We start from the raw sequence: 27448 nt of genomic DNA on the forward strand, positions 1-27448 counted from the left end.
CTTTTATTATTAAGCTTTGTACTTAAACGTAGTTTTCTTTCGGCTCTTGCATTTCTCCAAGTTTGAGACCGATATTTTATGTATAAAAAAAGTTCGAACGTTAAAAAAATGTTGAGGTTAAGAAAAAAGATGAAATAATTTTCAGTGAAGTTTCTACCAAAATGCAGTACCTAAACGTACTTCATTGCACTCTAATACATATCCCGAAGTTTCAGCTCGATATTTTACTTACAAAAAAAGTTCTTAGGTTCAAAAAAACATTCAGTGAACTGAAAAACTGTGGTCGGTAATATAAGTATTTAGCTGTGTCACATGCCCTTAAAATCATTAAAATCCTGGGAAATCTCATGAAATAAAGTGAAATCTTTTTAAATATTTCAAAACCTCATAAGACAGGTGAAATCGTTCCATATCTTCAGAAATTGTAGAAAATTCTCTATCCTAAAATATTTTAAAAGCTTTAAAATTACATGAAATTAACTTTTTTAAATTTCTTTGATTTTTTTTTTTTCAAATTTCCTAAAATACTTCAAATTAAAAACTTCTGAAAATGCCTTAGAATTTAAAAAAATGGCCTAAAATCTTTAAAACTCTTTCAAATTATTGAAATTTATTACAAATTTCTCAGAATCTTTATAAGCACCCTGCATTATTTCAAAGAATTTTAACAGTGCCTGGCTCAAATTGGGAAGCCATAGGGACTGAATATTGAAAATAGGTTACTTTAGGAACCTTAACTGAATATAGGGGCCGGTCTGCGAGGCCTGGAACCCTGAAAAAAATGTCGCCAGAGTAGAGCTGTAGCGCCCCTTTTGACGTGCCTGTTTTATTCCCTAATATAAATTAGATTTAAACGAGGAGTTAATTTTTATGATCACTGAAGAGAAATTTTGTTAATGGACGTATCAAATTTTATGATTTGGTTTTAGAGGAAAATTTTTCCTATTTTATTAATCGAATTTTTCAGATTAAGATTCATACCAAGAATGGACGAGCCTCGTTCACTGTATCCATTGAAAGCCATTGAATGCGTATGATCGCTCGTTACTATGACCAAAGTCTCTTCGGTATTAACTAATTTCAGAGTAGCATTTATGGCCTCTGAGAACCTGACAGTTTCCAACAAAGCTTGAGCAGCATGACCTCTGTGATGGGCAAAGTCGATAAGACCACCTTCTACCTGCAATTGTGAGAAAATATTCAAAACTTGACATTATATGCATCTCAATGTTTTCCCAAGGTTTTGATTGACGTACGACAATTTGCTAACTAAAAAATACGTATATTAGAGTCAAAAATGGCTCCAATATTTTGCGGAATAGTGAGTTGTAGCATGATGTACCGCTACTAAATGCTAGACTTGCTGAAAAGGTCAACCTTGAGGAAGTTTAATATATAGTACAGCAACTGCACACGCGAATTTGGAGAAAATCTTTCAAACGTAATAGTAAACGTGTAGAATCCATTTGCGCCATTCTGTATCTTCATCCATTTATAAGCTGAAGACCTTTCAGTTTCACGAAATAAAAGCAAATGTTCAGAATTTGCGGTCAGAGTGCCACTAACCTGAAATTTATATTTTATTTTATTTTAAAGAAATATTATGCGTAAATTTTTTACTTTGACGTGTAAAATATTTTCTCGAAAAAAACGTATGACCTATTCCCATGACGTCATGCTAAAATACTCAATTCAAGCCAAGGAGGGCTTCTTGCTCTTCTAGTCTTTTTTTTAATTGATCATAGCCACTAACGCGGAGGTGAGTGTACAGGGACCGTAGTGGGAAGGTGCCGAAACTGCGCAAATGGAAATAAGCGTGTACGAAAGACGTAACATAGGTCAGCGATTCCCAAACTTTTTTTGCAGTTTTCAGGGAGGGGCAGGGCCGCCACCCTACCATTTTTTTCCCTCTACTAGAACCCAAGGGGGATACTTGACTGTCGGTCATGCGGGAGGTTTCATGCTTCACTTCAATGCCAGTTGACAGTTCTTGTAATTTTGCATGTACTTAAAGATGTGCTTAATTATTCGAAATGTTAACCGATTTTCATCAACTTTTTTTTCATTTTCTTAAAATTACATCAGGCAAATGATTCAGATAATTAGAATTGAATTGGGCCACGTCTTTAGGATTTTAGTTATTGAAACAGCCTTAAATCGCATGCCAATGAAAGGGTTCTCATAGCGGGGGGGGGGGGGGCTGCCGAGGATCTCTGGGCCCTGGCTGGCTTCCCCCAACCGTCGGCACTAGTTTGGGAATCGCTGACATCGGTCAGCGATTCCCAAACTTTTTTTGCAGTTTACAGGGAGGGGCACGGCTGCCACCCTACCATTTTTTCCCCTTTCCTCAGGGGTCCTTTGTTAGAAAATGGGACAAAAATGTGAGATTAAAAAATTCGTAATTTTGCGATCAGTGACTTAAAAGTAATATATTTGGAATCTACGTATAGTTCCGATTCCAAAGACATGCAATTTGTTTATAAAGGTTGAAAGTTTGAGAGGTATTTAGTATTAAATTGACTGTCAATCTGATGTTTCTTGATTATAAACTCCTTCAAATTTTTAACTTTTGTAGGCAAGTAATATATCATTGGAATCGGAAAAATTCGTAGATGCTGATAATGCTATTTTCAAATCGCTAATTGAAAAATTAAAAGTTTTAAAATTTCCTTACTTTGACATTCCTGTGGACAAAAGACCCTTGCTGGAGTAAGCTAACTCGCACTAAGGTACATGAATAGACCGAAAAATAGTAGAAAAAAATTAAGTCGGGTGGAGCCTGACCATACCTGAAAATTAAGCAAAAAGTTTGCCGACCACTGCTCTACTAGAACCCAAGGGGGATACTTGACTGCCGGTCATGCGGGAGGTTTCATGCTTCACACGAGAGAATTAAAGCCGGTTGAGAAAAATTAATATGTGTTAAAATGTTAATAAATTAAATTTTAATTAGTTGAATCAATTTCCTAATCTGATTTTAAGCAAATGAAAAGAAAGTTGATGAAAATCGGTTAATATCTTCAATGCCAGTTGACAGTTCCTGTAATTTTGCATGTGCTTAAAGATGTGATTAATTACTCGAAATGTTAACCGATTTGTATCAACTTTTTTTCATTTTCTTAAAATTACATCAGGCAAATGATTCAGATAATTAGAATTGAATTGAGCCATGTCTTTGGGATTTTAGTAATTGAAACAGCCTTAAATCGCATGACAATGAAAGGGTCTTCATAGCGGGGGGGCTGCCGAGGAGCTGGGCCCGGGCTGGCTTCCCCCCTAGAGGGCTGCCACTGTATTATTAATTTAACCAGTGGTATAGCTAAAAAACAAAGTGGCCTGGCGGCACTTTCATAAAAACTCCGAATTACGATGAAAACTTAGGACAGACTTGGTATCAAACTAAGGAAATTGAATTTTTGAAAATTAGTTGAAACTTACAAAAAATATCTTAAAATTTACCGGAAATGTTTGTAAAGTTACCAGAAAAATTATAAATATGATTTCAGAGTTCCTGGAGATGTGTAGTAATTATTGTGAATTTATTAATATTCATATGAAGCCACAAATATTTACAAAATTTGGAGATGCGTAATGCTGGGGTCAAACCCGCCGAGAGGAAAATCCGAGCCCGGAGGGTGGGACTGACGGCCACTATACGTAATTTTGAAAATATAGAATTCAGACTGATGAAAACGCCTGGCCTGGAGAGAATCTCCCCGTTATGCCCCCCCCCCCCCCGACACTCGTCAAGCCTGGCTGGGGTATAAAGTTTCTCGTTGACTGTACCTTGGCAAGCCAAAATCACGAGATTAAGAAAATGTAATATTGCAATGTGCTATTTGAAAATAAGAGGATTTAAAACAGAAAAATCTGAGAAAACTAGAGAGGTGTGATAATTTTTCATCGAATACATCTGCCGTACAAGTTAAAAAGACCCTCATGTCTCTTCAACTTCGAGCGGAGAAAATCGACGGGAAAGATTTTGTCTCGAGAAAGTATTATGGAATTAATTTTTTATAAATGTTTTAACGTCATTATTACAAATTGATGAATATTTGTCTCATCCTGTAAAAAAATTTACCATTTTTTTGTTTCCTACAAAAAATCGACATGCGGTTGCTCATAGTGAAAAATTCAGAGGGGAAAGCCGCGACTTGACACGCGGCTTTCTTATATGTAAAATATCTCGACCTTATTGTATTTTGAAGACGGAGCCTCGAGCCTTTTATAAGTTAAAAAGACCTCGAGTCAAATCTATGTGTTTTTCAGAATTCTCGTTTGCGTAGACAGATGCAGTATTCGTTTGCGAATCAATTGATGCAAAAATCTCATTTTTGTCAGAAATGAGACTTAAGTGTCTCTTTAACTTACACGGCAGATATGTATTTATCTTTTTCTTTCTGATTCTGATAGAATTTTTCCTCCTCTTTCGGAATCCGTTACCGAAAATTTTAAAAGTCAGTTTATTCAAAATTCCACTGTTTTCTCTTGCTTTTTTCGAGATTCCTCTTAATATAAAGATTTTAAAAGAGATTCCATGATATTCTGCCCTGTGCCAGCGCCTTGGTGACATTGAATATTTTCAGAAAAACTACCTTCAATTTGTCATTTTTTCACTTTATCTCAAATTTCCATCGAATTTCAAAAGAGTACAAGAAATTGTATCAGAAAAAAAGGTAAAATACGAATATGACATTAAAAAATATCACATTTTTCACACAAATTTGGACAATTTTTTTATAATCTACCACATTTCATTTTTGAAATTCAAATTCACATGAACTTGTCAAAATAATTTATACAATTACAATCCGATACAATTCGTCTTATGCCAGTTACAACTTTGCAATATACCTGAAACATGATTTTCTTTCAACATTGAATTTTAACTAGAACAATTTTTTGTGAGCTTAGCGCCGCCAGACTTACGACTAAAGTACCCTGGAGGCACCAGGGCCTGTCCGGCCTCGACTATACCACTGGATTTAACCATATAAATAATTTATAAGAGACCAAAGATTGAAAGACTTTTTGGAAACTATTTTCGTTTCAGGTTGCGATTCTCTAAAAAGTAAAATCTTTTAAATAATCATATTTTCGAAAACAACCAAATTTTCAAAACGCCTAAAATAATATATGTATATGAGATGTAAAACTCGCTAGAAATGCATTCATGCTAAAACAAAATTTCAAAAATGTTTTTAAAATATATGCACAACAAACATGCATATTTTATTATATAGACAAAAATAACTATTTTCGCGAATTATTTTGTATTGACTACAGTACTTCAAGACATCCTTTCATTTTAAAACATGGCAAATTAATATGGTTGGTAAATCGATTTCTAAATATACTGAAATCTTCGTAAGTGTCCAAATAAAAAACTTGTTGGGCAGACACTGAAGAGATATTTTTTCTACTTCACTTTAAAATATTGGACTTGATTTTTCTATCTTTTAGCTCATCATAAGTGATATCTTTCAATCTTGAATATTTGAAAAATGTTCTTAAAGCTGTTACTATTAAAACTCTAATTGTAAAGATTTATAAACTTTTTAAATTAGTTTAATTGAACATTCCTCAAATAAAAAATGTCTAATATAATGTATCGGATAATAAAATGTATAATGCATCGGATAATTGGGCGTGTGTGTCAGGAAGTCACACTTTTTTTAAAGCGATATTTTAAAGATTTTTGCAGATATATTGATGATATTTTGCGAACTTTTTTATCACTAATATCTGAAGCTTGATTCGAGACAAATGAATTGACCTATGATATCCGTAAATTTTATTAAACATTAAGGAAGCTAATCATTTGCAATATTTGAAAAATCGTTTTTTACCTTTTAACGTTTTTTGTCAACATAATTAAAAAATGTTTAAGAACAGAAAAAATTCTTTTATTTGAGACGAATCGATTTTGAATCGATTTGAATAAACTGCTTTTTGCAAAAAAATCTTACTTTTTAATTCCTTCAAGAGGAAGAAAATTATTTTCCATTAGAGGAGCACCATAAACTTATAAATACAAAGTGGAAATACTCGAGATTGAACTCACAGCTGCTTTCATTTTAAATTTGTAGTTTGGACAGATGAGTGACCAGACGTATAAGTACTTTATACCTTAAATTCAAAAATAAAGAACATCGAATACAAAAAAAATTTAATATTTGAAATCGAGAGACTAATCTACTTTTCAAAGTATTGCAGTATTATAATCGATTCGAATATTAATTAAAAGCGTGCATTTAAAAAAAAACTAAATAGTAATAGAATACTGTAAAGATTTTAAGATTTAAATTTGAATAGTACTCAAATTTAAAAAATTTTCCTTTTCAAGCTTATGATTTCCAAATATAGGAAGATTCAAATCTGATTAAGGTACATTCCATTTTTTGACATCTCATTTTGAAAGACGGCCATAAAACTTTAAGGTTTAAATCAGTTTTTAATATTGAAAATAGGATCTTTTAAGTTTGAACGAATTTTACGTATTAACAAATTGAAAAGATTGATTCTTTTATTTTAAGCCATAAATTTAATTTATTTTGTAGTTAGAAATGTAAGAAAGCTTACCACGAGGAGATAACCTTTATCAGATTTATCTAAAATCTTTATGGCTGCAGCTGTCATTTCTTCTAAACTTGGTTGTCCTTTCGGACTCTTATCACGCTGCCAATCCATTGCAATGTGTCCATTTGCAAATATCCCAAACAAAAATTCAGTCTTTTCATAATCGACTTTAGAAAGTTCTTCATTATTTTGAACAACCTCGAAAGAGATTTTCCTAGATTTTTTATCTTGTCTCCATTTTTCAATGAGATCTCTACCATCTTTGCTACGACATGCCCATTTATCTATTGGATCCGAAGCTGTGCCATTCAGTAAAGATTGTAACATTTGTCTTCCTCCACCCATGATCACCTGATAAGAATTCAGTTTAATATTAGCAATAATTGTTTACCAGTAGTTACGAGAGTTCTCGTATTAATAATAAGTTTAGAATCTTTATTTTTTGAAAGAAATTTGAAAAATCTTTTATTTGTTCTTTATTTGATAATTGGAAAGTTTTTCAAATTAATATTCTTCACTACGTTTTTAGCCTTATAAAAAATTACCAAGATTATTAAGAAACATAATTTAACTGTTATTTATTAAAGTTATTTTTTCAACTGGCGTGTATAATCCACATGATATTTTATGTACAGACCTTAATACTTTTTCCAGGTTCATTTTCTATTAATTGCCTTGCAATGTCTTTACATTTTTCTGCATTTGCAGGTTTTTTAGCTTCGCATTCCCATCTCCTATCTGGACAATGTGCATATAGAGGAGCTGGAGTTGCATGCGTTACTCTAGTAGTGGTAACAAATCCTTTAAAAAATTAATTAACACTCCATTTTTATTCGAACTTAAATTTCAAACACAATATTTTCTTTTAACAAGATCGTATGTAATTTTATAAAAACAATTAAAACTATCAAATTTATCGAAAATTGTAGGACCACAGAAGTTAGTTACAATTTAAATTTCCCGACACATTAATATTTAAGACGAAATACCATACTTTAACATGCCTAATTTTTCGTTTAAAAAACATAAAAATCTAACAAGTTTTTGAATCGTTCCTGAAACTTTCTAACTGGATTGAGAAACCAGTAATTTAATAAAACTGAGTGTAGTTAAGTCTGTTTCTAGAGTCATGTGGGGAGGGGGTATAGAATTTTATATTGATATAGAATTCCCGTGTTATCTATTTAAAGAACACGATTGTTCCGCAATACTGCTCCGATCCAGGTTGTTGATCAATCTCACTAGCGATCACTCCGAGTGAAGAACCTCACAAAGTGATCATGTGAGGCTCCCCACTCGGGCCCATTAGTATACAAGCTCTTTTGTTTCAGGCGTCATTCACTCTACTGACACTCTTTTTATAAAATATTTTTAATTACGCTTTTCTGCCTTGACATACCTCTCTAGCTTCCTTCACGTCCATGCATTTTTTTATGCAAGGTCTCGTTTTTCTATGGCTTCTTATGTCACTTCGAATTAGAGTCTTATATACATATTCCAAAAATTCTGTCCGTGGTCTGCCTCTGGGCACACAGCCGTTTACTTTACCTTGATACACTTTCTTCTTTATTCGTTCATCTTTCATTTTCTTCAACATGCCCAAGTCATCTCAAAGAATTTCTTTTACATATTTCAATTAGTGTCTCCTCTACGTCATATTATTCCAGGATTGTCTCATTACTCACTTAGGAATTTGATGTTAATCGCGTTAATTTCCCTGGCGGACCGAAGGAACCGAATGGAGCCTTTACAAAGTACCTATAAAGACCCCATTGGGTCCCCATTCGGTTCCTTTTTGACAAACTCAACAAAAAAAAAACAGCAAAATCAACTTTTAAATTGTTGAAATTCGGATTCTAAGTTCAAATTCCCTATAGAAGATCTCAGAATAATCGCAATAGTTTTGTTTGCAACGGTAAAAAGTTTAAAAAAATAGAAGACGTATAACGCCTGTTGACTGCTACACTTTAAACGCATCATCTGTTTGTAGCAGTCAACAGGCGTTATAGAACTTATATATATTTTTTAACTTTATACCGCTGCAGAAAACAGTATTTCGATTACTCCGCGATTTTCCAATAAAAAATTTAACGTAGAATCCGAATTTCAACAGTTTAAAAGTCGATCTTGCTGCTTTTTGAGTTTTTTAAAAAGGAACCGAATGGGGACCCAATGGGGTCCTTACGGGTACTTTGTAGAGGCTCCATTAGGTTCCTTCGGTCCGCCACGGTTTACTTTGATCCTTTTCCTCATAGGTTCACGTCTCGCTACCGTATAGTAAAGTTGGTTTAGATACAGAATTATGTATGGCCTTTTTAGTTCATTTATTTAATATATTTTTGCTTGTGAGAATAGGTCCTCCTCTACCGATAACCTTCTTGCCTTCGGTTATGCGTCTATCTAATTCACATCTATGTTTCTTTCACTTGTGAATAGGCTACCAAGTTATGTACATACTTATCAATTTGTTTTGACATTATTCATTACTATCTTTTTTATATTTTAAGCAAAACTGTATTTTTTTAGTGAAATCTGGTTACGACTGGCTGCTGCTTTTCGATAATATAAAATTAAGAAATCTCTCTCTTAGAAATCGTAATTTGACTTTTCGCCAGCTGTGTCCTAGATACTTTATTAGTCAGTAAAGCAAATGTAGTGTTTGTTTAAGCGGATTGAAGAATGTGACGCTTCAAGCTCGCAGGATTTTCGAACAGGGATTTCGATAATTTTTTCACAATATTTGTATCGAAGTAGCGACGTGAGTCAATCAATATCAAAAATGTTTCACAGAGAAATTAAAGGCTTCATTACATAAGGAGACGTTTCGTCAGACCACAATTTGAGAAACGTTCGATTCGAATTCCAATTCCTAACATTTCAAGTAAAATAAAAAAATTTGAATCCTTAATCAACAAAGATTAATTTTTAAATCTCTAGATTTGAAACAGTTCAATTTTTTACCAATTTCAGTGATTGAAGTTTAGCTATGAATAAGTTATTTTCACTGATACATTTTACTAGGCTTTACTGATTTATCCCAACAAAATAGCTGATTCGTATACCTACAATTCAGTCACTGATATTCTGTGGTAAAAAAATTATTTTTATATTTATAGAGATCCAAACAATTGCATTTATAATAAAAAAAGATAAAATTTCTGCCAAAAAGATGCATTTTCAAACAAACAAAAAAACTAATATTGAACAAAATATTTAAATTTTCAACCGAAGCGAGGAAATTTCGATTAAAATGATGAATCCATCATTTTATAACAAAGTTGATATTTGAACCAAAAAATGTTGTTATTTTAAATCAGAAACAGTAGAGGTCGGCCAAAGATACGAATTTTCTACAAAATAGTTGGATAAGCAATCAAAAAATATGAAGCTTCTACCAAGAGATATTTTTTGAAACAAAAATAAATTGTTGATCAAGAATATAAGAAAATTTCTACCAAATTGTAGAATTTTCAAGTAAAAAACACAAATTTTTGTTACAAAGCAGTTGAATTTTCAACAAATTAAGTTATTTTTTAATCCAATAGTACAATTTTTACAACTACAAAAAAAATTTCTCCACAAATTTGGTTTATAATTGTCAAAATTCATTAGCACTTCTAGCTCGATATTTCACTTCATGTCGAATTGATATGGTCCAAAAAAAAATATCGGTAAGGTAGGAATCGGATAAGAGTCAGATGCCCTTGCGGGCAAGTGGTATTCTTGTTTTTAAACAAAATTAAATATCGCGTTAAACTATTTAAATTTGAAGAAAATATAAACCGATCGTTGTCTGCCTACTTATAATGTTGGCACCTTTTACAGCATAAGTCGTTTCTTAGAAAATTTTCATAAGGTTTTCATTAAGGGCACTTGACACTGATCCGATACCTACTTAACCGATATTTTTTGTGGATCATACCCAATCATACCATTCCACGCGAGATGAGATATCTAACTGAAAGATTGAAAAAATAAATAAAGGAAAGTGACCAAGGAACGTTTGTTCTCATAAAATTTTGCAATTAAAAAAAATACTATTGTAAAATTCTTTTATAGTAGTAAACATTTATTAGGACATTAACGCTTCTTAATTTCTTTTCTACATTTCCACAAACTATCAGCTCTATATCTAATTTTGTGTGGTTGGGTATGATCCAAAAAATGTAGGTAAAGTAGGAATCGAATAAGTGTCTCATGTCCTCAAAGGATTATGAAAAACTTCGAAGGTATGTGACACAGTCAAATACCTATACTGCCGACCTAATTTTATCAGTTTACTGATACGTTTTAAGACCACTTATTTTTTATTTGAAAAATAAATTTTCCAGGTGATACGAAAGTGCATTACAACATTCTATTGATTTTCAAATTTTCAATGATGTACCTGTAGATTTACCGACTTCTTGAGCCCAACTGATTATTGATTGAACATGAAAGTCGGTATTCAAGCTCGCTTCACAATCAGCTAAGGGTACATTCATATCCACCCCAACCACCTTAAAGTTCGTTTTAACACCACCAAAAATTGCTGTCGCTGTTGATGCAGAATCTGGGACTTGTTTATTTGTGTTGTAGGTCTGAGAATAAAAATGAAAGAATTTATTTAAATACTTCTTAGCATTAAAATATTATTAGTGAAAAATGATGAACAATTACTGATCGAAAGGAGAAAGCATCTCGGTAATAAACGTAGAATAGAGAAAAATTAATATTTTCGGATTTCAGCGCAAAAGTGAAGATTATTCTATTATTTTGAATGTTCGACTTTTTCCATCTGTCTAAAATGCCACAATAAGAATAAGATACCGCCTAAACTTATTCACTTCTATTTCCATAGCGACCGCCACACATTTTTCTATTCTCCCAAAGAGAATGTGTTTTCAATATATTTATCTCCTTGTAATTGTACCGGTAACGCACCTCACAGAGATATTTTTTATTCCTGAGAAGTGGTCATATTTTGATTTTATTTAATTCCTTCTAATAAGTTCACAAAATATGTGTAATAAGTTGTTTCAATTCCTTCATGCGGAATGTAAATTCTGAAATTTTAATTCTCACCAATTCAACTCTGCGCCTCTCTAGAGTTCAAATTATTTAAATTCGCACATTTGCATAGATTTCTTTGTTGCATTTTTTAAGACGTTTAAATAAATTATTAATATATAAATAAATATATATTTGAATATTTTTCGAATTTATAAGTTATAAAAAGATTTAATCATGAAAAATAGGTTAAATAAATGTTTTCGTTAAATTTTACTAAGTCGATTGAGAGGAATAGGGTTTGCACTATTTTCGTTCCCGTTGGGGAATTTTTAGACGGAAGAAAAATCGCGTATTCATAGGAATACAAATTCTCAATTTTTCTGAATTCAACGCTTGTTATCGGGATTACATTTTGAAGGATATGATTTTAGAACTAAAGGTTGAATTTCAAAATAAAAAATTTATAATAACTTACATTTCTATATAAATAATGTACCTTAAGTAGACCAATATGGGGAAACTTTTCCCATGAAAGATAGCTGGTTTCGCCATTCTTAAAAATCCTGCTAGCTGTTATGGTATCTGGACTCATACCATCTCCCACGAATATTATCACATTTTTTGCAATATTTGTATTCCATTTGTAAGATAGAGACTCTGTAAGTTCTTCTTCAGCAAGGCGATGCCAATGTTTACTATCTGTGTATTAAAATTGTAATATAAATTGAAACCAAAACAAATATATTTTAACCAAAAATTGCATATGGTAAAGGCACTAATTGTCCATGATTTAAAAAAATGGCAAGCCTTGCCAATTGGTACATTTTACCTTATACCCTGCAGAAAAAATGTTTCTTTAAACAAATATTGTACTAATATGCTGGTCAAAGAAACTACAATTAATTCAAGTAAGACAAAGTATTCTTTAGTTCAAAGTTCATATATTTTATATTTTCATATTTTATACCTAAAAATTAAGGGCATGTGACACTACTCAGATCCCTGCCTTATCGAAATTTTTTTGACTATACCCTTTCCACACGCTATTAGAGTTAGAAAATTCTCGGTAACAAAGGTTTGGAGAACGTAACGAAGAAGGTTACCGCATGTTACCGAGAATGCGAGAATTTACGAGAATCTTTATCTTTTACTATTATTTTTTGTTATTTAAGCTAAATAACATTTATACTCAATACACATAAACCTAAATAGCAAAAAACATTATAAATTAAAATTAGTTATTAGTTTTATATACAATATACTTAATATTTTTCAGAACCGGGTAATAAGCGTTGAATTCAGAAAAATTAAGAAATTGTATTCCTATGAATACGCGATTTTTCCTCCGTATAAAAATCCCCCAACGGGAACAGACAAAGTGCAAATCCTATTCCTCTCAATTGACTGAGTAAAATTTAACGGAAGAATTTTTTTAACCTATTTTTCATTATTAAATCTTTTCATAACTTATACATTCGAAAAATATTCAAATTTATCTTTTAATATTTTATTTAAACACCTTAAAAAATGCATTAAAAAAATCAATTTAAATGTGTGAATTAAAATAATGTTCAGACTTCAATTGAATAAAATTAAATTTTCAGAACTTATATTCCACATGAAGGAATTAAAACAATTGATTACACATATTTTGTGAACTTATTAAAAGGAATTAAATAATCTCAAAAATTGAATACTTTTGGGTAATAGAAGACATCTCTGTGAGGTAATCTGTCGGTACAGTTAGAAGGAATTAAGGTAGGGTGGGGCGAGATGAGCATAGGGGGTAAGATGAGTCACTTAATTTTCTCGTAGGTTATCATTTATTTTGCAAATGTTTTTTGTATTAATATCAGGAAAAACATGATCAAACTTCTTTTTTGAAAATGTTTCGCTTAATGTTGAATAAATCTGGAAAAACAGAAAGTAAAAATTTTAAGATCTGTATTCAGCTATTTTTCATTTGTTTAGAAGGTTCAAGAATTACGGAAAATCACATATTAGATGTTTTTCCGGTGGTTATTTAGATAGCTTATTTATTAGATCTTAAGTTTTCAACAGATTAATATATATAATTGTAACACCGAAATAGGTGAAATTTTGATTTGACTAAAAAATGTCATACGGGGCGGCATGAGCCACCTCTTCCTGTGCATTAACCTGAACTTTTAGTGTAGCAGACTAGCAGTCAGTAGGTTAGGATGCAATGTTTTATATATCCACACAGTGGATATTAAATATCAATGTTGTGATTCATAACTATTCCTTGTTGTTCAGACATTATCTTACTCAGTCTGATCAATATTCGTAAATAATATTCTTTTTGACTAATTTCTTTTTTAAAAAATGAAAAAAAAAACTTTAAAAACCTTTCCACATTATAACACGAAATGTAATAAAATTCTGTGTCTAATAAATCCAAATTATTATTACTAACATTTAGTAAAACAAGATCGATAATCATTTTAAAAAATGTAGGTCTGTAATGCTGTTTGAAATTTTTCTACTTTTTTGTATCAAATCTGACCTTCGGGGAAAGTTTAATGATACCAATGTTACCAACTGTTAATAATTAGAAAAATATTCAAAACCATTTGAACTAAAAACTTTACATTTATTTCGGTGAAACATTTAAATTCTCGCGAATCCTCACAAAAAATCGCTCGAGAACTTACCGGTCACTTATCGGTAAGTTACCGGCGTTTCTGACGTAAGTTACCGCCTTTCGATCTCTACACGAGATGATATATAAGCCTGAAACTTTGGGAAAATAAAGAAAAAGGACTAAGGAACGTTTATGTAATAATATATTTTTACAATTACAAAAAAGTCATTTTTGGATGAATTTTGTTGTAGTTGTAAAAATGTATTAGCACACAAGCGTTCCTTAGTCCATTTTCTTTATATTCCCAAACTTTTAGCTTGATATCTCATTCCGTATGAAATTAATAAAATCCAACATATATGTCGATAAAGTAGGAATCGGTTATTAGTCAAATGCCCAAAGATATTACCCACTCATGTCTGATATCACATGCCCTTATTGGATTTACAATATCTTCATCATTATTGATACAAAAATACAATATTGAGAAGCAAAATTTGGAGTTATTTATTATCAATTCAAATAAACAAAAATTTTCTCGTCACATACCTTCTATAGTGCTGACAGTTGGTAGAAAAAGCAGTAATATACTAATTTTGACGCACGAGACGATCGCTTCACTCATTCTCTTTCACTTCCGGGGTCATATGATGTGCGCGATGTGCATGCTGGCTCGACAGTAACGTGTCAAAACTGGGGCTTAAATTAATTTTTTTTATCCGACAAATTCCCCTAAAATGAAAAGCATAATTGCATTCGAAGAAACATAATAAAAAAACAAATATTTTTCCAAATTTTCAATTCAGCATACAAAAATTACAAAAATGTTTTAAACTCAGAAGTTTCAAAACTTTAGCAGACATTCGCTTTACTAAAGTGTAATTTCAAAAGTATAAAAAATATTCTTTCTCAAAAAATGAGCTTTCTCAAAAATACAGCTCTGGTTAGGGATAATGCGTAACATGTATTTATTTAAATATTATAATATAGAACCATAATTATGTTAATGATATTTTATATGATCAATGTTTATTACTAGGGAATAATCGAGGCTCATACGACGTGATTGTATTAAGTTTCAACGCCATCAAATTATAGCCACACTGCGCTAGCGCGGGTTCGATTCCCAAAGCAAGAAGGGAGGCTGTATGTGTTTCAGAAAGCTTTGCAAAAGCTGTGGTACACTACAGCCTACGCCTACAGTTTATAATTAACCCTACCATAAAATCGCCCATGACTCTGGCAGTTGATGTGATAATAAACATTCAGTTAATAAAAAAATGTTTATTAGTGCGAAACCTGATTATGTGCAAACAAATGTAGCTTTAAGATAAAGAAATATGTGCACATTTTTCTCTATGTCGCTTTGTTACGCTAAAAATAGGGTTTTTGGTTTCATATTAATTTTTATTCATAAACTAAAATATCCTACAAGTCTTCTTTCAGATTTTTTACCTTTCTCGCGTCTTTTGGCGTAATCTTAGAATTTTAGATTTTTTAATATCAATTTCGACAAGTAAACTAAAAACGAGAACTTCTGTAAAAAAAATGGTACGAAGAAATGTTGTAGGAATTTTTAAACGATGAAAATCCTTCACAAACTTTTCCTAATATATGTTGCCGTTCATTGGCTCAAAATTTGAATTCTTGATTTTCTGCATACTACTTTTGATTAATAAAAACAAAATGACGCGTCCTATTGGAAAATTGTTAAAAAGAATTTGGTAGTATTTGTCATAAATTATAACTTCTCCTCAAGAATTTTTTTCGTATTTTGCGTCGTTAGATTCGAAATTTGAAGGTTGTGGTGTCAAATTTCGGATAATTCTAATACTTTCTTAATCATAAATGGTGAGACTATACTGCCGTACAAACCAAAAAGATATACAAGTCCAATCTGACTCGAACTGAGAAAATCGAGAAAAACTTCTTGCCCAAAGAACTTTAATATCGAATAAAATTTTGGATACTTAGGATACGTTATTTGGGTAAAAATAATGTGCTTTTTCATTTTTTGGAATAAGAAATTGATTTTTTAAACAATTTCTGTTAGAAAATGGACTTGCGATGTTTTACTACAAGGCAAAAAGAACACAAAGTGACTTGCGGACGACGCCTTTGTCGAAGAGCTCGAGCGCAGCCTCAAAATGCATCAAAACATACGTAAGGTACACTGTGTATTTACTATCGGCGAGAAAAGTATAGGCATCTGCCTTTGAAGCTTAACAACTCAGTCCAAAAAAATCCTAACGCAACAAAAAAACATTCATGTAAAAGCTGAAAGTGTTCTTCGTTAATGAATTTGAAGACGTTCATATAAAAAAAATTTTGTGCTTAGCAGAATGAAAAATGTAAAAAAAACTAAGGATTTTCGGGTGCATTTAAGAACAGTCAAGTTTAGAGCATTATTTCTTAGACAAGAGGCGATGGGAAAAATTTGAAAAAATTCATGAGTATGAGGAAGACTGGTGTGAACCAGTTGCAGTTGAGACATTAAAAAAATAATAAAAATTGTTGCTTAAAAGTACAAAAATGTGCAACTATATTTTCTTCAGTTCTAATACAGATATTAAAGCGATTCAAACTGCAAACTGTAATGGATAGGCTCTGCTTTATTTTCAATCACCCGGAAGGATGTGTTGCTCTCCTTTTTTGTGAAAATAGCGATATTTTTAGACATTTTTTTTGTTAGAAAACAAATAACAGAAAGCAGGGGGGGGGGGGTGTCTTACTGCTGACCGCTGGTGCCATTCTTCGACCCCTGGTTCTGAATGCTTGGATGGCACCTGGTCACGTGTCGAAGAAAGGGACCAGCGGTCGTTAGTAAAAAAAGGGCCCCACTTCTTTTGTGTCACTTGTTTTCCAACAAAAAAATGTCTAAAATATCGCGATTTTCACAAAAAAGAAGACCAACGCATCCTTCCGGGTGATTGAAAATAAATAAGAGCCTATTCATTACAGTTTGCTGTTTGAACCGCTTTAATATCTGTATTAGAACTGAAGATAATATAGTTGCACATTTTTGTACTTTTAAGCAACAATTTTTATTATTTTTAAATTTCACAACTGCAACTGGTTCACACCAGTTTTCCTCATACTCATGATTTTTTTTCAAAATTTTCCCATCGCCCCTTGTATAAGAAATAATGCTTTACACTTGCCTGTTCTTAAATGTACCCGAGAATCCTTACTTTTTTTACATTTTTCATTCTGCTAAGCACAAAATTTTTTTTATATAAACGTCTTCAAGCTCATTAACGTAGAAAACTTTCAGCTTTTAAATGAATGTTTTTTTGTTGCGCTAGGATTTTTTTTTTGACTGAGTAGTTAAGCTTCAAACGCAGATGCCTATAGTTTTCTCGCCGATAGTAGTGGCTGTTCCGAACTTATCCGAACGATCGCCGCTTGTGTATAGCCGAATTCAGGCCGGACTTATTTCCCGTGGATTTCCGATCAGAGTCCGAGCTAATTAACAAGGCTAAAAAATACGTAAGGGCAAGCGATTCTTTTCGTTTCTGAATTCGCGTCGCACTCGGTCACTTCTACAACGCAAAAAAGACACAAAGTTCTTTAGGTTCTTTTTCATGTGTATGCTGATGACGTATTGCCTTCTTTGTACAACTTTTAGGACACACAAAGTGCTTTGTGTATCTGTTTCTGTTGTATTTCTCAACTTTTTTGACATTTCTCATCTATAAACAATCCTGTTTTGCAATAAATATTAATAATAAATCATAGATTTTATTAACGCCGTTAGATGCAGCTTTCTCTCACGAATTCAACGATACCAAAAACTCATTTTTCATAAAAATTTCACTTATATGTATCTTTTTAGTTTGGACGGCAATATAATAAATTATAACAAATTTGTATCTCTTTTTTGTTTGAATAATTTTTTTCTATCAATTTGTTTTCGTACCTTTTATCGTTTTTCCACAATTTTTTTATTTTTATTATTAATGTAATTTTTATGAATAAAACCAAAGCTACGCGTCCTGTCAAAAAGTGTTTCACAAAAATGTGTAGATGTGCTAGGTTTACCATTTTTGTTAAATAATCTCTTTTAGTAATGGGTCGTTTTCCCAGAAAATGTAATTTTTATATTTGCAATGTTATTTTTTACGAATAAAACAAAAACTGCGCGTTCTATCAAGAAGTAATTATAATAAAATTTGTAGATCTTTTTTGGGATCACAACTTTGGTAATTTATCTTTTTGTTGTCCTGCATAGTTTGACCACAAAATGGAAAGTTTGATTTTTCATTATCTTGTAAAAATAAAAATTTGAATTTTCGATTTTTCAAGAGAATTCAAAAAGTCGTTTTGATAGTCTTCTAGGGCTTTCAAGAAGAAACGTTTTTCTTTTTTTGACTTTTTTTCGTATCGTGCGTTTTTTGGCATAAAATTTTGATTTTCGATAGATTTTTCAAATTTTATAAATGCTATAACTCTGATAATTTTCATTTGACTGAAAAACGTCATTGCAGTAAATTATTGGACATTCTAAATATTACGAATAGCTGTGCATACAATTTTCAAATCTAAAAAAACTTGGTGCCAAAAATTTTGAAAATGCTCTTTTTGAATTTTTATCCAAAATGGCTGGTTAACGAACTTGCTCTTTTATTAAGAACCTTCAAAAAGTGTGCTAAACCTCGATTTGACCCGTTCCTTTTCTACTGAGTTATCGTATTTACGGGCGGACAGACAGACGTCATTGCTAAAATTTGATTTTCAGATTCAGGGTGTCTCAAAACGTGGAAAAACGTTGAAAAACAGTGGTATTAAATTTCGGACAATTCGAGTACTTTCTCAATCATAAATGATGAGAATGTAAAAATGATTTATTTCAGCCAAAGAAATGTTAATATCACTAGGTCAACATTGTTTGGGTCAAAAGTACGAACGATTAAACGAAAGGAAGGAAACAAATATGAATTTAAAGATAAAACTACACATTTCAAAACAAATGAATGACTCATTCTTCCAAATGAATGTCCCATGAATAAGAATTAATATTTCTTTGAACTGAGGAAACATATTTTCCTAAATGTACAAAGAAATTCTTTAGGCTTCATTATAATTAATATTGTTATTATTGAACATTTTTAATATAAAAAATTTACATAATTTAAAACTTTGAGTATATGAAGTCCACAGTGTTCAATTAATATAATAAATATCCATTTATCTTAATGAAATAATTATTTGCTTGGAAGAAATATTTGTTTGAAATATTCTCCTTTGTATTCTACATTGAAAGAAAAATTTCCTCTGCTAAATTAATAAATATTTAAATTAAAAAAATATACTCATTTTATCGAAACAAATGTTTTTTTATGAATAATTTATTTATAATGACCGAAAGAAACATTGTCTTTGATTAAAGAAATAAATATTGATGTAAACACAATTATTGTATACATCTAATCTAAAGATATGCTTCATTGGTATATAAATGCATCTAATCTTTGTATCAAATAAGTATATGTTTATTTTATTATTCAAAATAATGTAAAGTATATCATTTACATTCTTTTGAATAAAATTATTATTGCTTTGATTAAAATAAACCTAAAGACTTGACTCAAGTGTTGCCAAATTAATTGATTTTACGTCCTGATATTTTCAAGTAATCGAACTCGATGATTTAAATAAATATTTCTTTGAAAGTCTAATCGGATTTCAATGAACTTAAACCATTTAAATGAAGTAAATCGTTTTTTAAATATACGAAATATTTAATTTACGCAGGAAAATACAGCTAAATAATTCATTTCTCTAAGTCTAGATCAACATAACATATATATATATGGTTCAAAAAAAAATTAATACTGTGAAAGAATGTTTTATTGATACTGGGAAATATAATTTAAGTATCACATTTACTTAATTGATTCAAAATTGATTCAAATTAAAAAAGGATGAAAATTTACTTTTTAGTGACTGAGTTGCTGAATCGATAAAAAGGTTGTATTAAATAATATCTCTAGATACTTTGATTGATACGACTACGCATGTGCGCAATGTTCTCTGCGCAAATTAACAGTTAGGACCTTACGACATGATTATAAACAAAAATTCAAAAATTAGGCTGAATTCATTTTTTCGAATAATAAGAAATATTTATTATTTCAAACAAAGAAAGATATTTTATGTAAAATGATTGGCGCCTCTGTGACTGCAGATTTGCAAATAAAAATTTAAAAAATAGAGATTAGACTGGACAAAATAAAAATATCTAATTCAAACTTTGAGTCTTGGAAATTATATTTCATATTTTCTAAAAGATTATTGACAAATTTCTAAAAATATAATATGTTATTACCGACATTTTATTTCCTGTAGCTTTACCGACTGCTGTGCCTAATTGCACATCTTGATTTATTGCTTCAACTTGAATGTCGGTATACAAGCTAGCTTTTCAATCAGTAAGAGGTATTATCTTATTAAGAAATAACAAAGAAATATTTTTAATTTTATTATTGTAATATTTTGTTATTTAATTTGATTATATTTGAAAAACTTTTAAGGATATTTTTTTTGTATCAAAGTGCTTTTTTTATTACCTATAATTAAGTAATTGTGAAACTAAATGGATGTTAAACTTTTAAATAAAAATATATAATGAAATATTATTACAAAAAATATTAGTAATCAAAAGTAAAATAATTAAAGCTTTTTCACCCGTTTGTAAAAATGATTTTCAATTCCTGAAAAGTATTCCAAGAATTTGAAACTGCAGAATGTGGAAATTCAATGTAGAAATTAAGTCCAATTTACTCGAAATTAATTTTCAAACGAAATTCATAAAACTTCTTCGGTGTAAGAAAACTCGCTTGCTTGAGCGTTTTCTGTTAATAATCTTAAGCAACAAAGACAGATTGCATTTATAAGAAATATAATTACTTTCCGAAGTAATTACTCTTTAATTTCCCTTTAATGTACCTTCTCAGAATAAAATCCTCCTGAATAAATTATTTCTCATTTTTAGTCCTACCGGGTTTTCTAATTATACGATATAGAAAGAAAAAAAGTTAATTAATGAGGAATGTATTTCTTGCAATATTATTTTCAGGAAAGAGGTACACTACAATACATTATGAAGACTCTTATCTCCCTTGATTCTATATTATTATTTTGTTATTACTCTTTTTATGTATAGTTTACTTAGCGCTCTTCTAACTTAACTACAAATTAAGCTTGGTTACAAATTTTAAATAAAACATAAGAAACTATTTATTAACTTCAGTTTTTTTTAAATCAAAAAGTTAAGAAAATAATTATAAAAGTTTAGTTGGTTATTCTAATCAAGGTAAAATTTGCAGCTTAAAATTGTTTATCTGCGAACTTACAAAGGCCTTGAAGATTGCCAACATCAAAAAATTTATAAATTTTCAAATCTACGTAGAATTCTGTACATTTCAATAGATTATCAACAGAACATTTGTTCCAATGTAAATTTTGAACCTTTCAAATTTTTTAAAATTTAGTTTGATTAAAAAATATTTTACAGTATTTTAATGTCGTACATGAAACTAAAAACCATTTTATTTTTCTATAAAATTTAAAAAAATGAAACGAAGAAATATACATTATTATTTTGAAGACAAAACTGCAAATTATAAAAAAATGTATTGACTTTTACAAATCATTTCTGAAGTTTAAAAAGATATATTAATCAGGCACAAAACCTTGAAAATTGGAACTTTTGTGTAAGCTGAAACAAAAAATAAATATTAAAAATAATAATTCAAATTTCATATGTTTTAAATAGAAAAGATCTTCTCTGCAAGTTTTATAAAAAAATATTTTGTACAACTATTTCAAATTACGTGATCTAGACGAATTGATCGTGAAAAAATGTATGACCGTATTTATAAAATGATAATTTAATAAAAAATTCGAATGTCTAAAATTGATAAAAAGCAAAGAATTTGTGCGTATATAATATTTTGAAATCAAAACATTTTCCCCTAAATTTATTGAATAAGAAAAAAAATTTAATAAATAAAAGCTAAGCTAATTAGTGTAGTACTAAAGAAAAGTATTAAACTTTAAAGTTTGACTATCAAGAAAAGGATAGTAGCTGCGAAAGAGCCATCGAATTATCGGTGGGTGGGCGGCGTGAAGAAGTGTAAGACAAGGCGAAGAATTTATTGATCGCGTCTTTTTTCTTCCCCCTCGAGAGTCAAAGGGGTTGGTTGGGGACGGAATTAAAGATGGCGTGAGTTTTTCCATTGTCTTACCCCCACCCACTTATCTCGACCCTCTCGACTTGGCAATGTCAGGGGGTGGGTAGCAACGGGGGATGAAAAATGGCCGAGATATTTGAAAGGAAATTAAAGAGAGGGTGGACGTCAGATCTACTCCCCAAACTGGACTTGCTCTCAAAATGTCCGACGCAGCTTCTAAAATACATTCCATGTTACAAAAAGTATATGATTTTAATAGTGGATAGTGTTGCTTGCAGATTGGATTACTAAAACGAAACTAGATAAAAATAAATAATGATAGGCGAATAAAAAACGTATTTTAAGCAATTAAAATTTAAAATTTTAATAACAAGAACTTAATCCAACAATGTAAGTTGGAGGTTTTAACAATTTCAATTAAATCGCAAAATAAAGTAAAGTTCGAAAAATATAATGTTAAGAATTTTACACTGAGGGAACAATGTTATTAAATCAGTAGTCTCCGTTTGAAGGCTGAAATTTTATTTATTCAGATAATTACAGTTTTTAATGCCAATAATAATACCAATATCATTTTTTAGCATACAGTTGTATTTTTAATTGACATACATATAAAGAACTTACCACCATACCTATATCTTTTTGGAAGTGCTGAAACCGTATCTGGTGTCAGATTTACTCCATCATGTCAGGTTTTTGAGATAATGAGCCTATTCTGGCATTTTTTAAAACAATTTAAAGTGCGAATCTGATGTTCTAGAAATTTCTGTACGGCTCATATTGAACATAGAACCTTATATTTTAAGTTAATTCTATTGCAAAAATGATTTTCGTTGTGATGAGCGAGCTCTCGCGCAACAAAAACCTGTTACTGCTCAAAGTATGCAGACTCGCACTCTATATGTTGTTTTTAAAAACTTATTAAAAAGGCTGTTTTTTTTGAAAAAACTAACGTGATGGAGCAAATGTAATCCAGATTCGGATTCAGCGACACCAAAAACATATAGGTATGATGGTCTAGTACACCGCACATGATGGTTTTCTTTTTTTTTGTGCTTGTCATTATTTAACAGAAAATAATAGAGTAAAGTATTAATAAAAGTTAAGAAATAAATGTCGGTATAATGAAAAACATTTCTTAGAATGGGATTTTAATACTATATGTTCCAAATATCAATTAAAATAAAATTGGATCAAGGATGATTTGTTAGTAACAGAAAAAGTTTTGATTTATTTTGTTGTTTTTATTATTTTATTTATATATGCTTTTTATTTATTAATTTATTATTTACTACTAAAAGCTATTGTATTTATAATTGCGATGAATTTTTACGATGATTAATTTGTTAATAACAAAAATTGCTGAATATGAAGTAGTAATAAAATACTTTTGGAGAATTTGGTTATCTCTAGTTTTCCTTTCTCAAGCATTTCTCTCTAGTGTTTAGTAAAGCACAAAGATGGTTTGAGGGAGAAGGGGTGAAGTGTATGGAATAAGAAAGAGAATAGAAGATGTTTTTGCTGGGCCATAGCCTCAGAGAATATAGAAAACGAGGAAAAAGAGAAAAAAGAAAAAAAACAGAGAGAAAAGCAGAGAAAAGCAAATGATAGTGCTTCGAGTGGGAGTAAAGGGTGGAAAGAGGAACAGCATGGAGGTAGAATTGCCTGATGGCGAGGGAAAGGGAGGATGAGGCCAGTAATGCGAAAGGTATGTACGGAATCGCAGCTTGCTTTTGTTTTCCTCCGACTTTCACGACCTCGTGCTTCTTCTCCCTTGATACAAAAACTTGGTGAATTCTCAACACCGTTGTATATTCCTCTTGAGGTTTTACTCAAACTCTAGGGGTTGCATCCACAATATTGGGAAACGATGATTGAAGCCGCATTCTTCTGTCTTTGATTTGAAAGGAAGAAAGTTTATTTCGTTTTGTCTGAAAAATAATTAAAAATATTTAGTAACTTTGATATAGAAATATAAGTGTGTAGTAATTGTAATTTTCTATTTAAAGAATGAAATGTGTCCCTATTTTACATTTCAAGAAAAGATATAATACACTCAACTCCCGATTTTGGGCCATCCTATCTTCAGGCGACTTCACGCTTGACTGCGTCTGTCTTCCCCCTGACTGTGCCTTGGCGGCCAATACGCTCGGATAGTCAGTATCGTATTGGAAGTTGTTTACATCACGCCTCTCTGGGCATATACAGACCTAATGTAGTACAGAGTGCTGACAAACAAAAAAGGAACCGATTCTGGGCTGCCCAGGCTCGAGGCTGGCCTACAATCGGGAGTTGAGTGTTGTGAATAAGTATTGGATAGAATGTAGGGAAGCGTCGTGCAGGTTCTTTTCACTGGTGACAGCTATCGAATTAACATAGAAAGAGAGCTACTGTTAATACTAATATGTGATAGTAATACCAGATGGCCCCAGTGACAAGAAATGAAGAAAACGCGCTGTCCCTACCTATGCAGTGTCACAACCTGTACGACACTTTGTATAACAGCTTTTGATGTTTGAAACAAATAATTGAATTATAAAAGGACGAATCATTATAAACCGAACAGTTGAATTTACAAACAAATAGTTGACTTGTCCAGCTAAAGAGGCGACTTTCGAGAAAAAAAGATGAATTTTTAAACAACACCGAGAAAACGATATCGCATGAATTGCAATATATACCGCAATTCCTGCGCTATATATCGTAATTATCGAATTATAATAGCACAAAATCGTGGTATGGTACATGGCAAGTTTTTACATTATATACCGCATAATTGTGCAATCTATAACGTAAGAATTTAAGCTTATTATGCTATCACATTGTATTTCTTCTTTTGTGATCTTGCGAGGGTTTGAGTAGTGGCAAGTGATATTAGTGCATTATAATATTGTACAAAGCTCCGGGACCTGCTTCTACGTTATCATATTGCGCTTTCTTGCAATATAGAGGTTTTGTGATATTACTGAGCGATATCTTTTTCTCCGTGAAATAGTTGAGTTTTAAACTAACTAGTAAAATTTTCAACTAAAATGATGAATCTTTAATGAAAGAAATATAACTTTTCAAAGAAGGTTAGCTTTTACACAAGTATTTGAATTTTCATTTAATAAAGATCCATTTTCAACAAAATATTTGAATTTTCAACATAAAAAGACGAATTTTTTAGAAGCTAGTTCAATTTTATATCCAAAAAGACAAATGTGCTAGAAAAAGTGTAATTTAAAAAAAATTTAGTTTTCAACAAAATAGTTTATGTTTTAACAAAATAATTAAATTATCGAAAAACTAGTTCAAATTTTAAATATAATGATAATTTTTCGAAAAATAAAAACAAAATTAAGAAAGACGGTAAACTTCTATCCAAGTAATTGAATTTTCAATTTAAAAAGATCTATCTTCAAAAAAGTAATTAAAATTAAACCTGCAACCAAAGAGATGAATTTTCAAAAAAAGAAAGTGATAGTTGATATTCCGACTAAACAATATTTTTATTTTAAATCAAAAAACAGTCGAATTTAAACCAAAAATAAGAATTTTCAACAAAACAGTTAAAATCAACAAAAAAATACGAATTTTCAACAAAACAGTTGAATTGTTAATGAGGAAAGTTTTTCATTGTTTAAATCTTAAATTAAAAAGGCGAAATTAAAGGAGATGCTGAACTTTAAACTAAGTATAACTATCTTCTAAAAATGGATAAATTTGCACAAAATAATTAAATTTGAAATAAAATAATAACATTATTGATAAAAAAAAGGTGAATTCTCTACAAAAAATATATTTTTAAATAAAGAGATGAATTTTCAAGTAAAATGATGAATTTTCAGTTGCTGTAGATAAATTTTCAGTTAAAGAAATTGATTTTTAGCCAATAAAAATATAAATATTCAAATAGTTGAATTAAAAATGAATGAAAAGAATTTTCAACCCAAAAAGACGAGTTTTTTACAAAATATTTGAATTTTTAAATAAAAATGACGTATTTACTACAAAACAGTCGAATTTTCAACAACAAAATTAATTTTCAAGCAAAGGTTGAATTTTAAAATAACAACGATCAATGTTCAGCCAAGAATGAAATATTAGGTAAATTGGCAGTCGAAAAAAGTGGTTTTGAATAAAAAGAAAGAATTTTAAACAAAGTATCACATTTTTAATCAAAGAAATGGATCTTTAACTAATCAAATTAAATTTTAAAAAACCAGTTGTACTTTCAAACAATGAGTGAAGTTTTTAATAAGGAAGATTAATTTTCTACCAAAAAATACCAATTTACATAAAAAATGCATAACTTTTCAAACGCATTCTAATTTTTAACTAAGAACAATAAATTTCCAACAGAAATAAAAGATAGGTAGATTGTTAGTTAAATATATTAATGATAAAACGAATTAAAAAATGCTTATTCTTGAACCAGATAGTAGAATTTTTAACCAAAAAGAGATGGATTCTAAATTTTCAACCAAAAATAGTTGGATTCTCTTATTGGTTTCTATATTAATTCAGTTCTCATTAAAGCGAAAAAGTAAGAAAAAGGAGAAATTTCTTCAAAACAGGAGAAAGAAGGTATTCTTTAAAAAAGGGGATAAGAGGGGAAATCAGGAAAAAGTGTAAAGTCTGTATTTATATGCTTTATTATAGTGAAGTATATAGTACTTTATATATATATGGAGTACCATAGACTTCACTATAGTATATATTTATAGTACCTCACAAATCGTCACAAAACCAGGTTAACCACTGCCCCCGCACTCTCGTAGTGTGATGTAGTATTTGAATGGCCGTCAACTAATCCCAAAAATTGCAATAGAATGTTGCATTTTCCTTTATATTGTGTCAAACATAAACTTGCGTTCCTTTTCGGGTCTTTAGGCTTTGGCCAAGTATAGTCGGTATTTCGCACTCGACCGCTTGTAAATTCGGGTAATTTAATGATTTCGTTAATGAGATAAACGTGCAATTACAGGCGCGAAGAGACACGTGGGTTATATAGAGGGAAGCGAAGCATTTTGCAAACGGTAAGCGCCGATGAATTCAATTAATTTTCGCAGCTTGGACGACCTAGCCATCCAAA

At 30.7% G+C, this 27448-nt stretch overlaps 1 protein-coding gene across 2 annotated transcripts in view; it reads right to left on the reverse strand.

Moving 5' to 3' along the window:
- LOC117181621 (alkaline phosphatase, tissue-nonspecific isozyme-like) overlaps positions 1-14806 on the reverse strand; it is an 18573-nt gene extending 3767 nt beyond the window's left edge. Inside the window, exons 1-7 of one of the 2 annotated variants that reach the window (XM_033374488.1) lie at positions 14726-14806; positions 12068-12270; positions 10967-11159; positions 7217-7380; positions 6583-6930; positions 1378-1566; positions 982-1180 (exon numbers count right to left, since the gene is read on the reverse strand). In XM_033374488.1, the coding sequence (XP_033230379.1) occupies positions 982-1180; positions 1378-1566; positions 6583-6930; positions 7217-7380; positions 10967-11159; positions 12068-12270; positions 14726-14801 (1372 nt within the window). In that variant the 5' untranslated portion in view covers positions 14802-14806. The remainder of the gene's footprint in view (positions 1-981; positions 1181-1377; positions 1567-6582; positions 6931-7216; positions 7381-10966; positions 11160-12067; positions 12271-14725) is intronic. The other variant, XM_033374489.1, reaches the window with a different exon arrangement.
- Positions 14807-27448: the final 12642 nt, after the last annotated feature.

The sequence above is a fragment of the Belonocnema kinseyi genome, chromosome 10 (genome assembly GCF_010883055.1).
Source record: "Belonocnema kinseyi isolate 2016_QV_RU_SX_M_011 chromosome 10, B_treatae_v1, whole genome shotgun sequence".
In the NCBI taxonomy this organism is placed as follows: Eukaryota; Metazoa; Arthropoda; class Insecta; order Hymenoptera; family Cynipidae; genus Belonocnema; species Belonocnema kinseyi.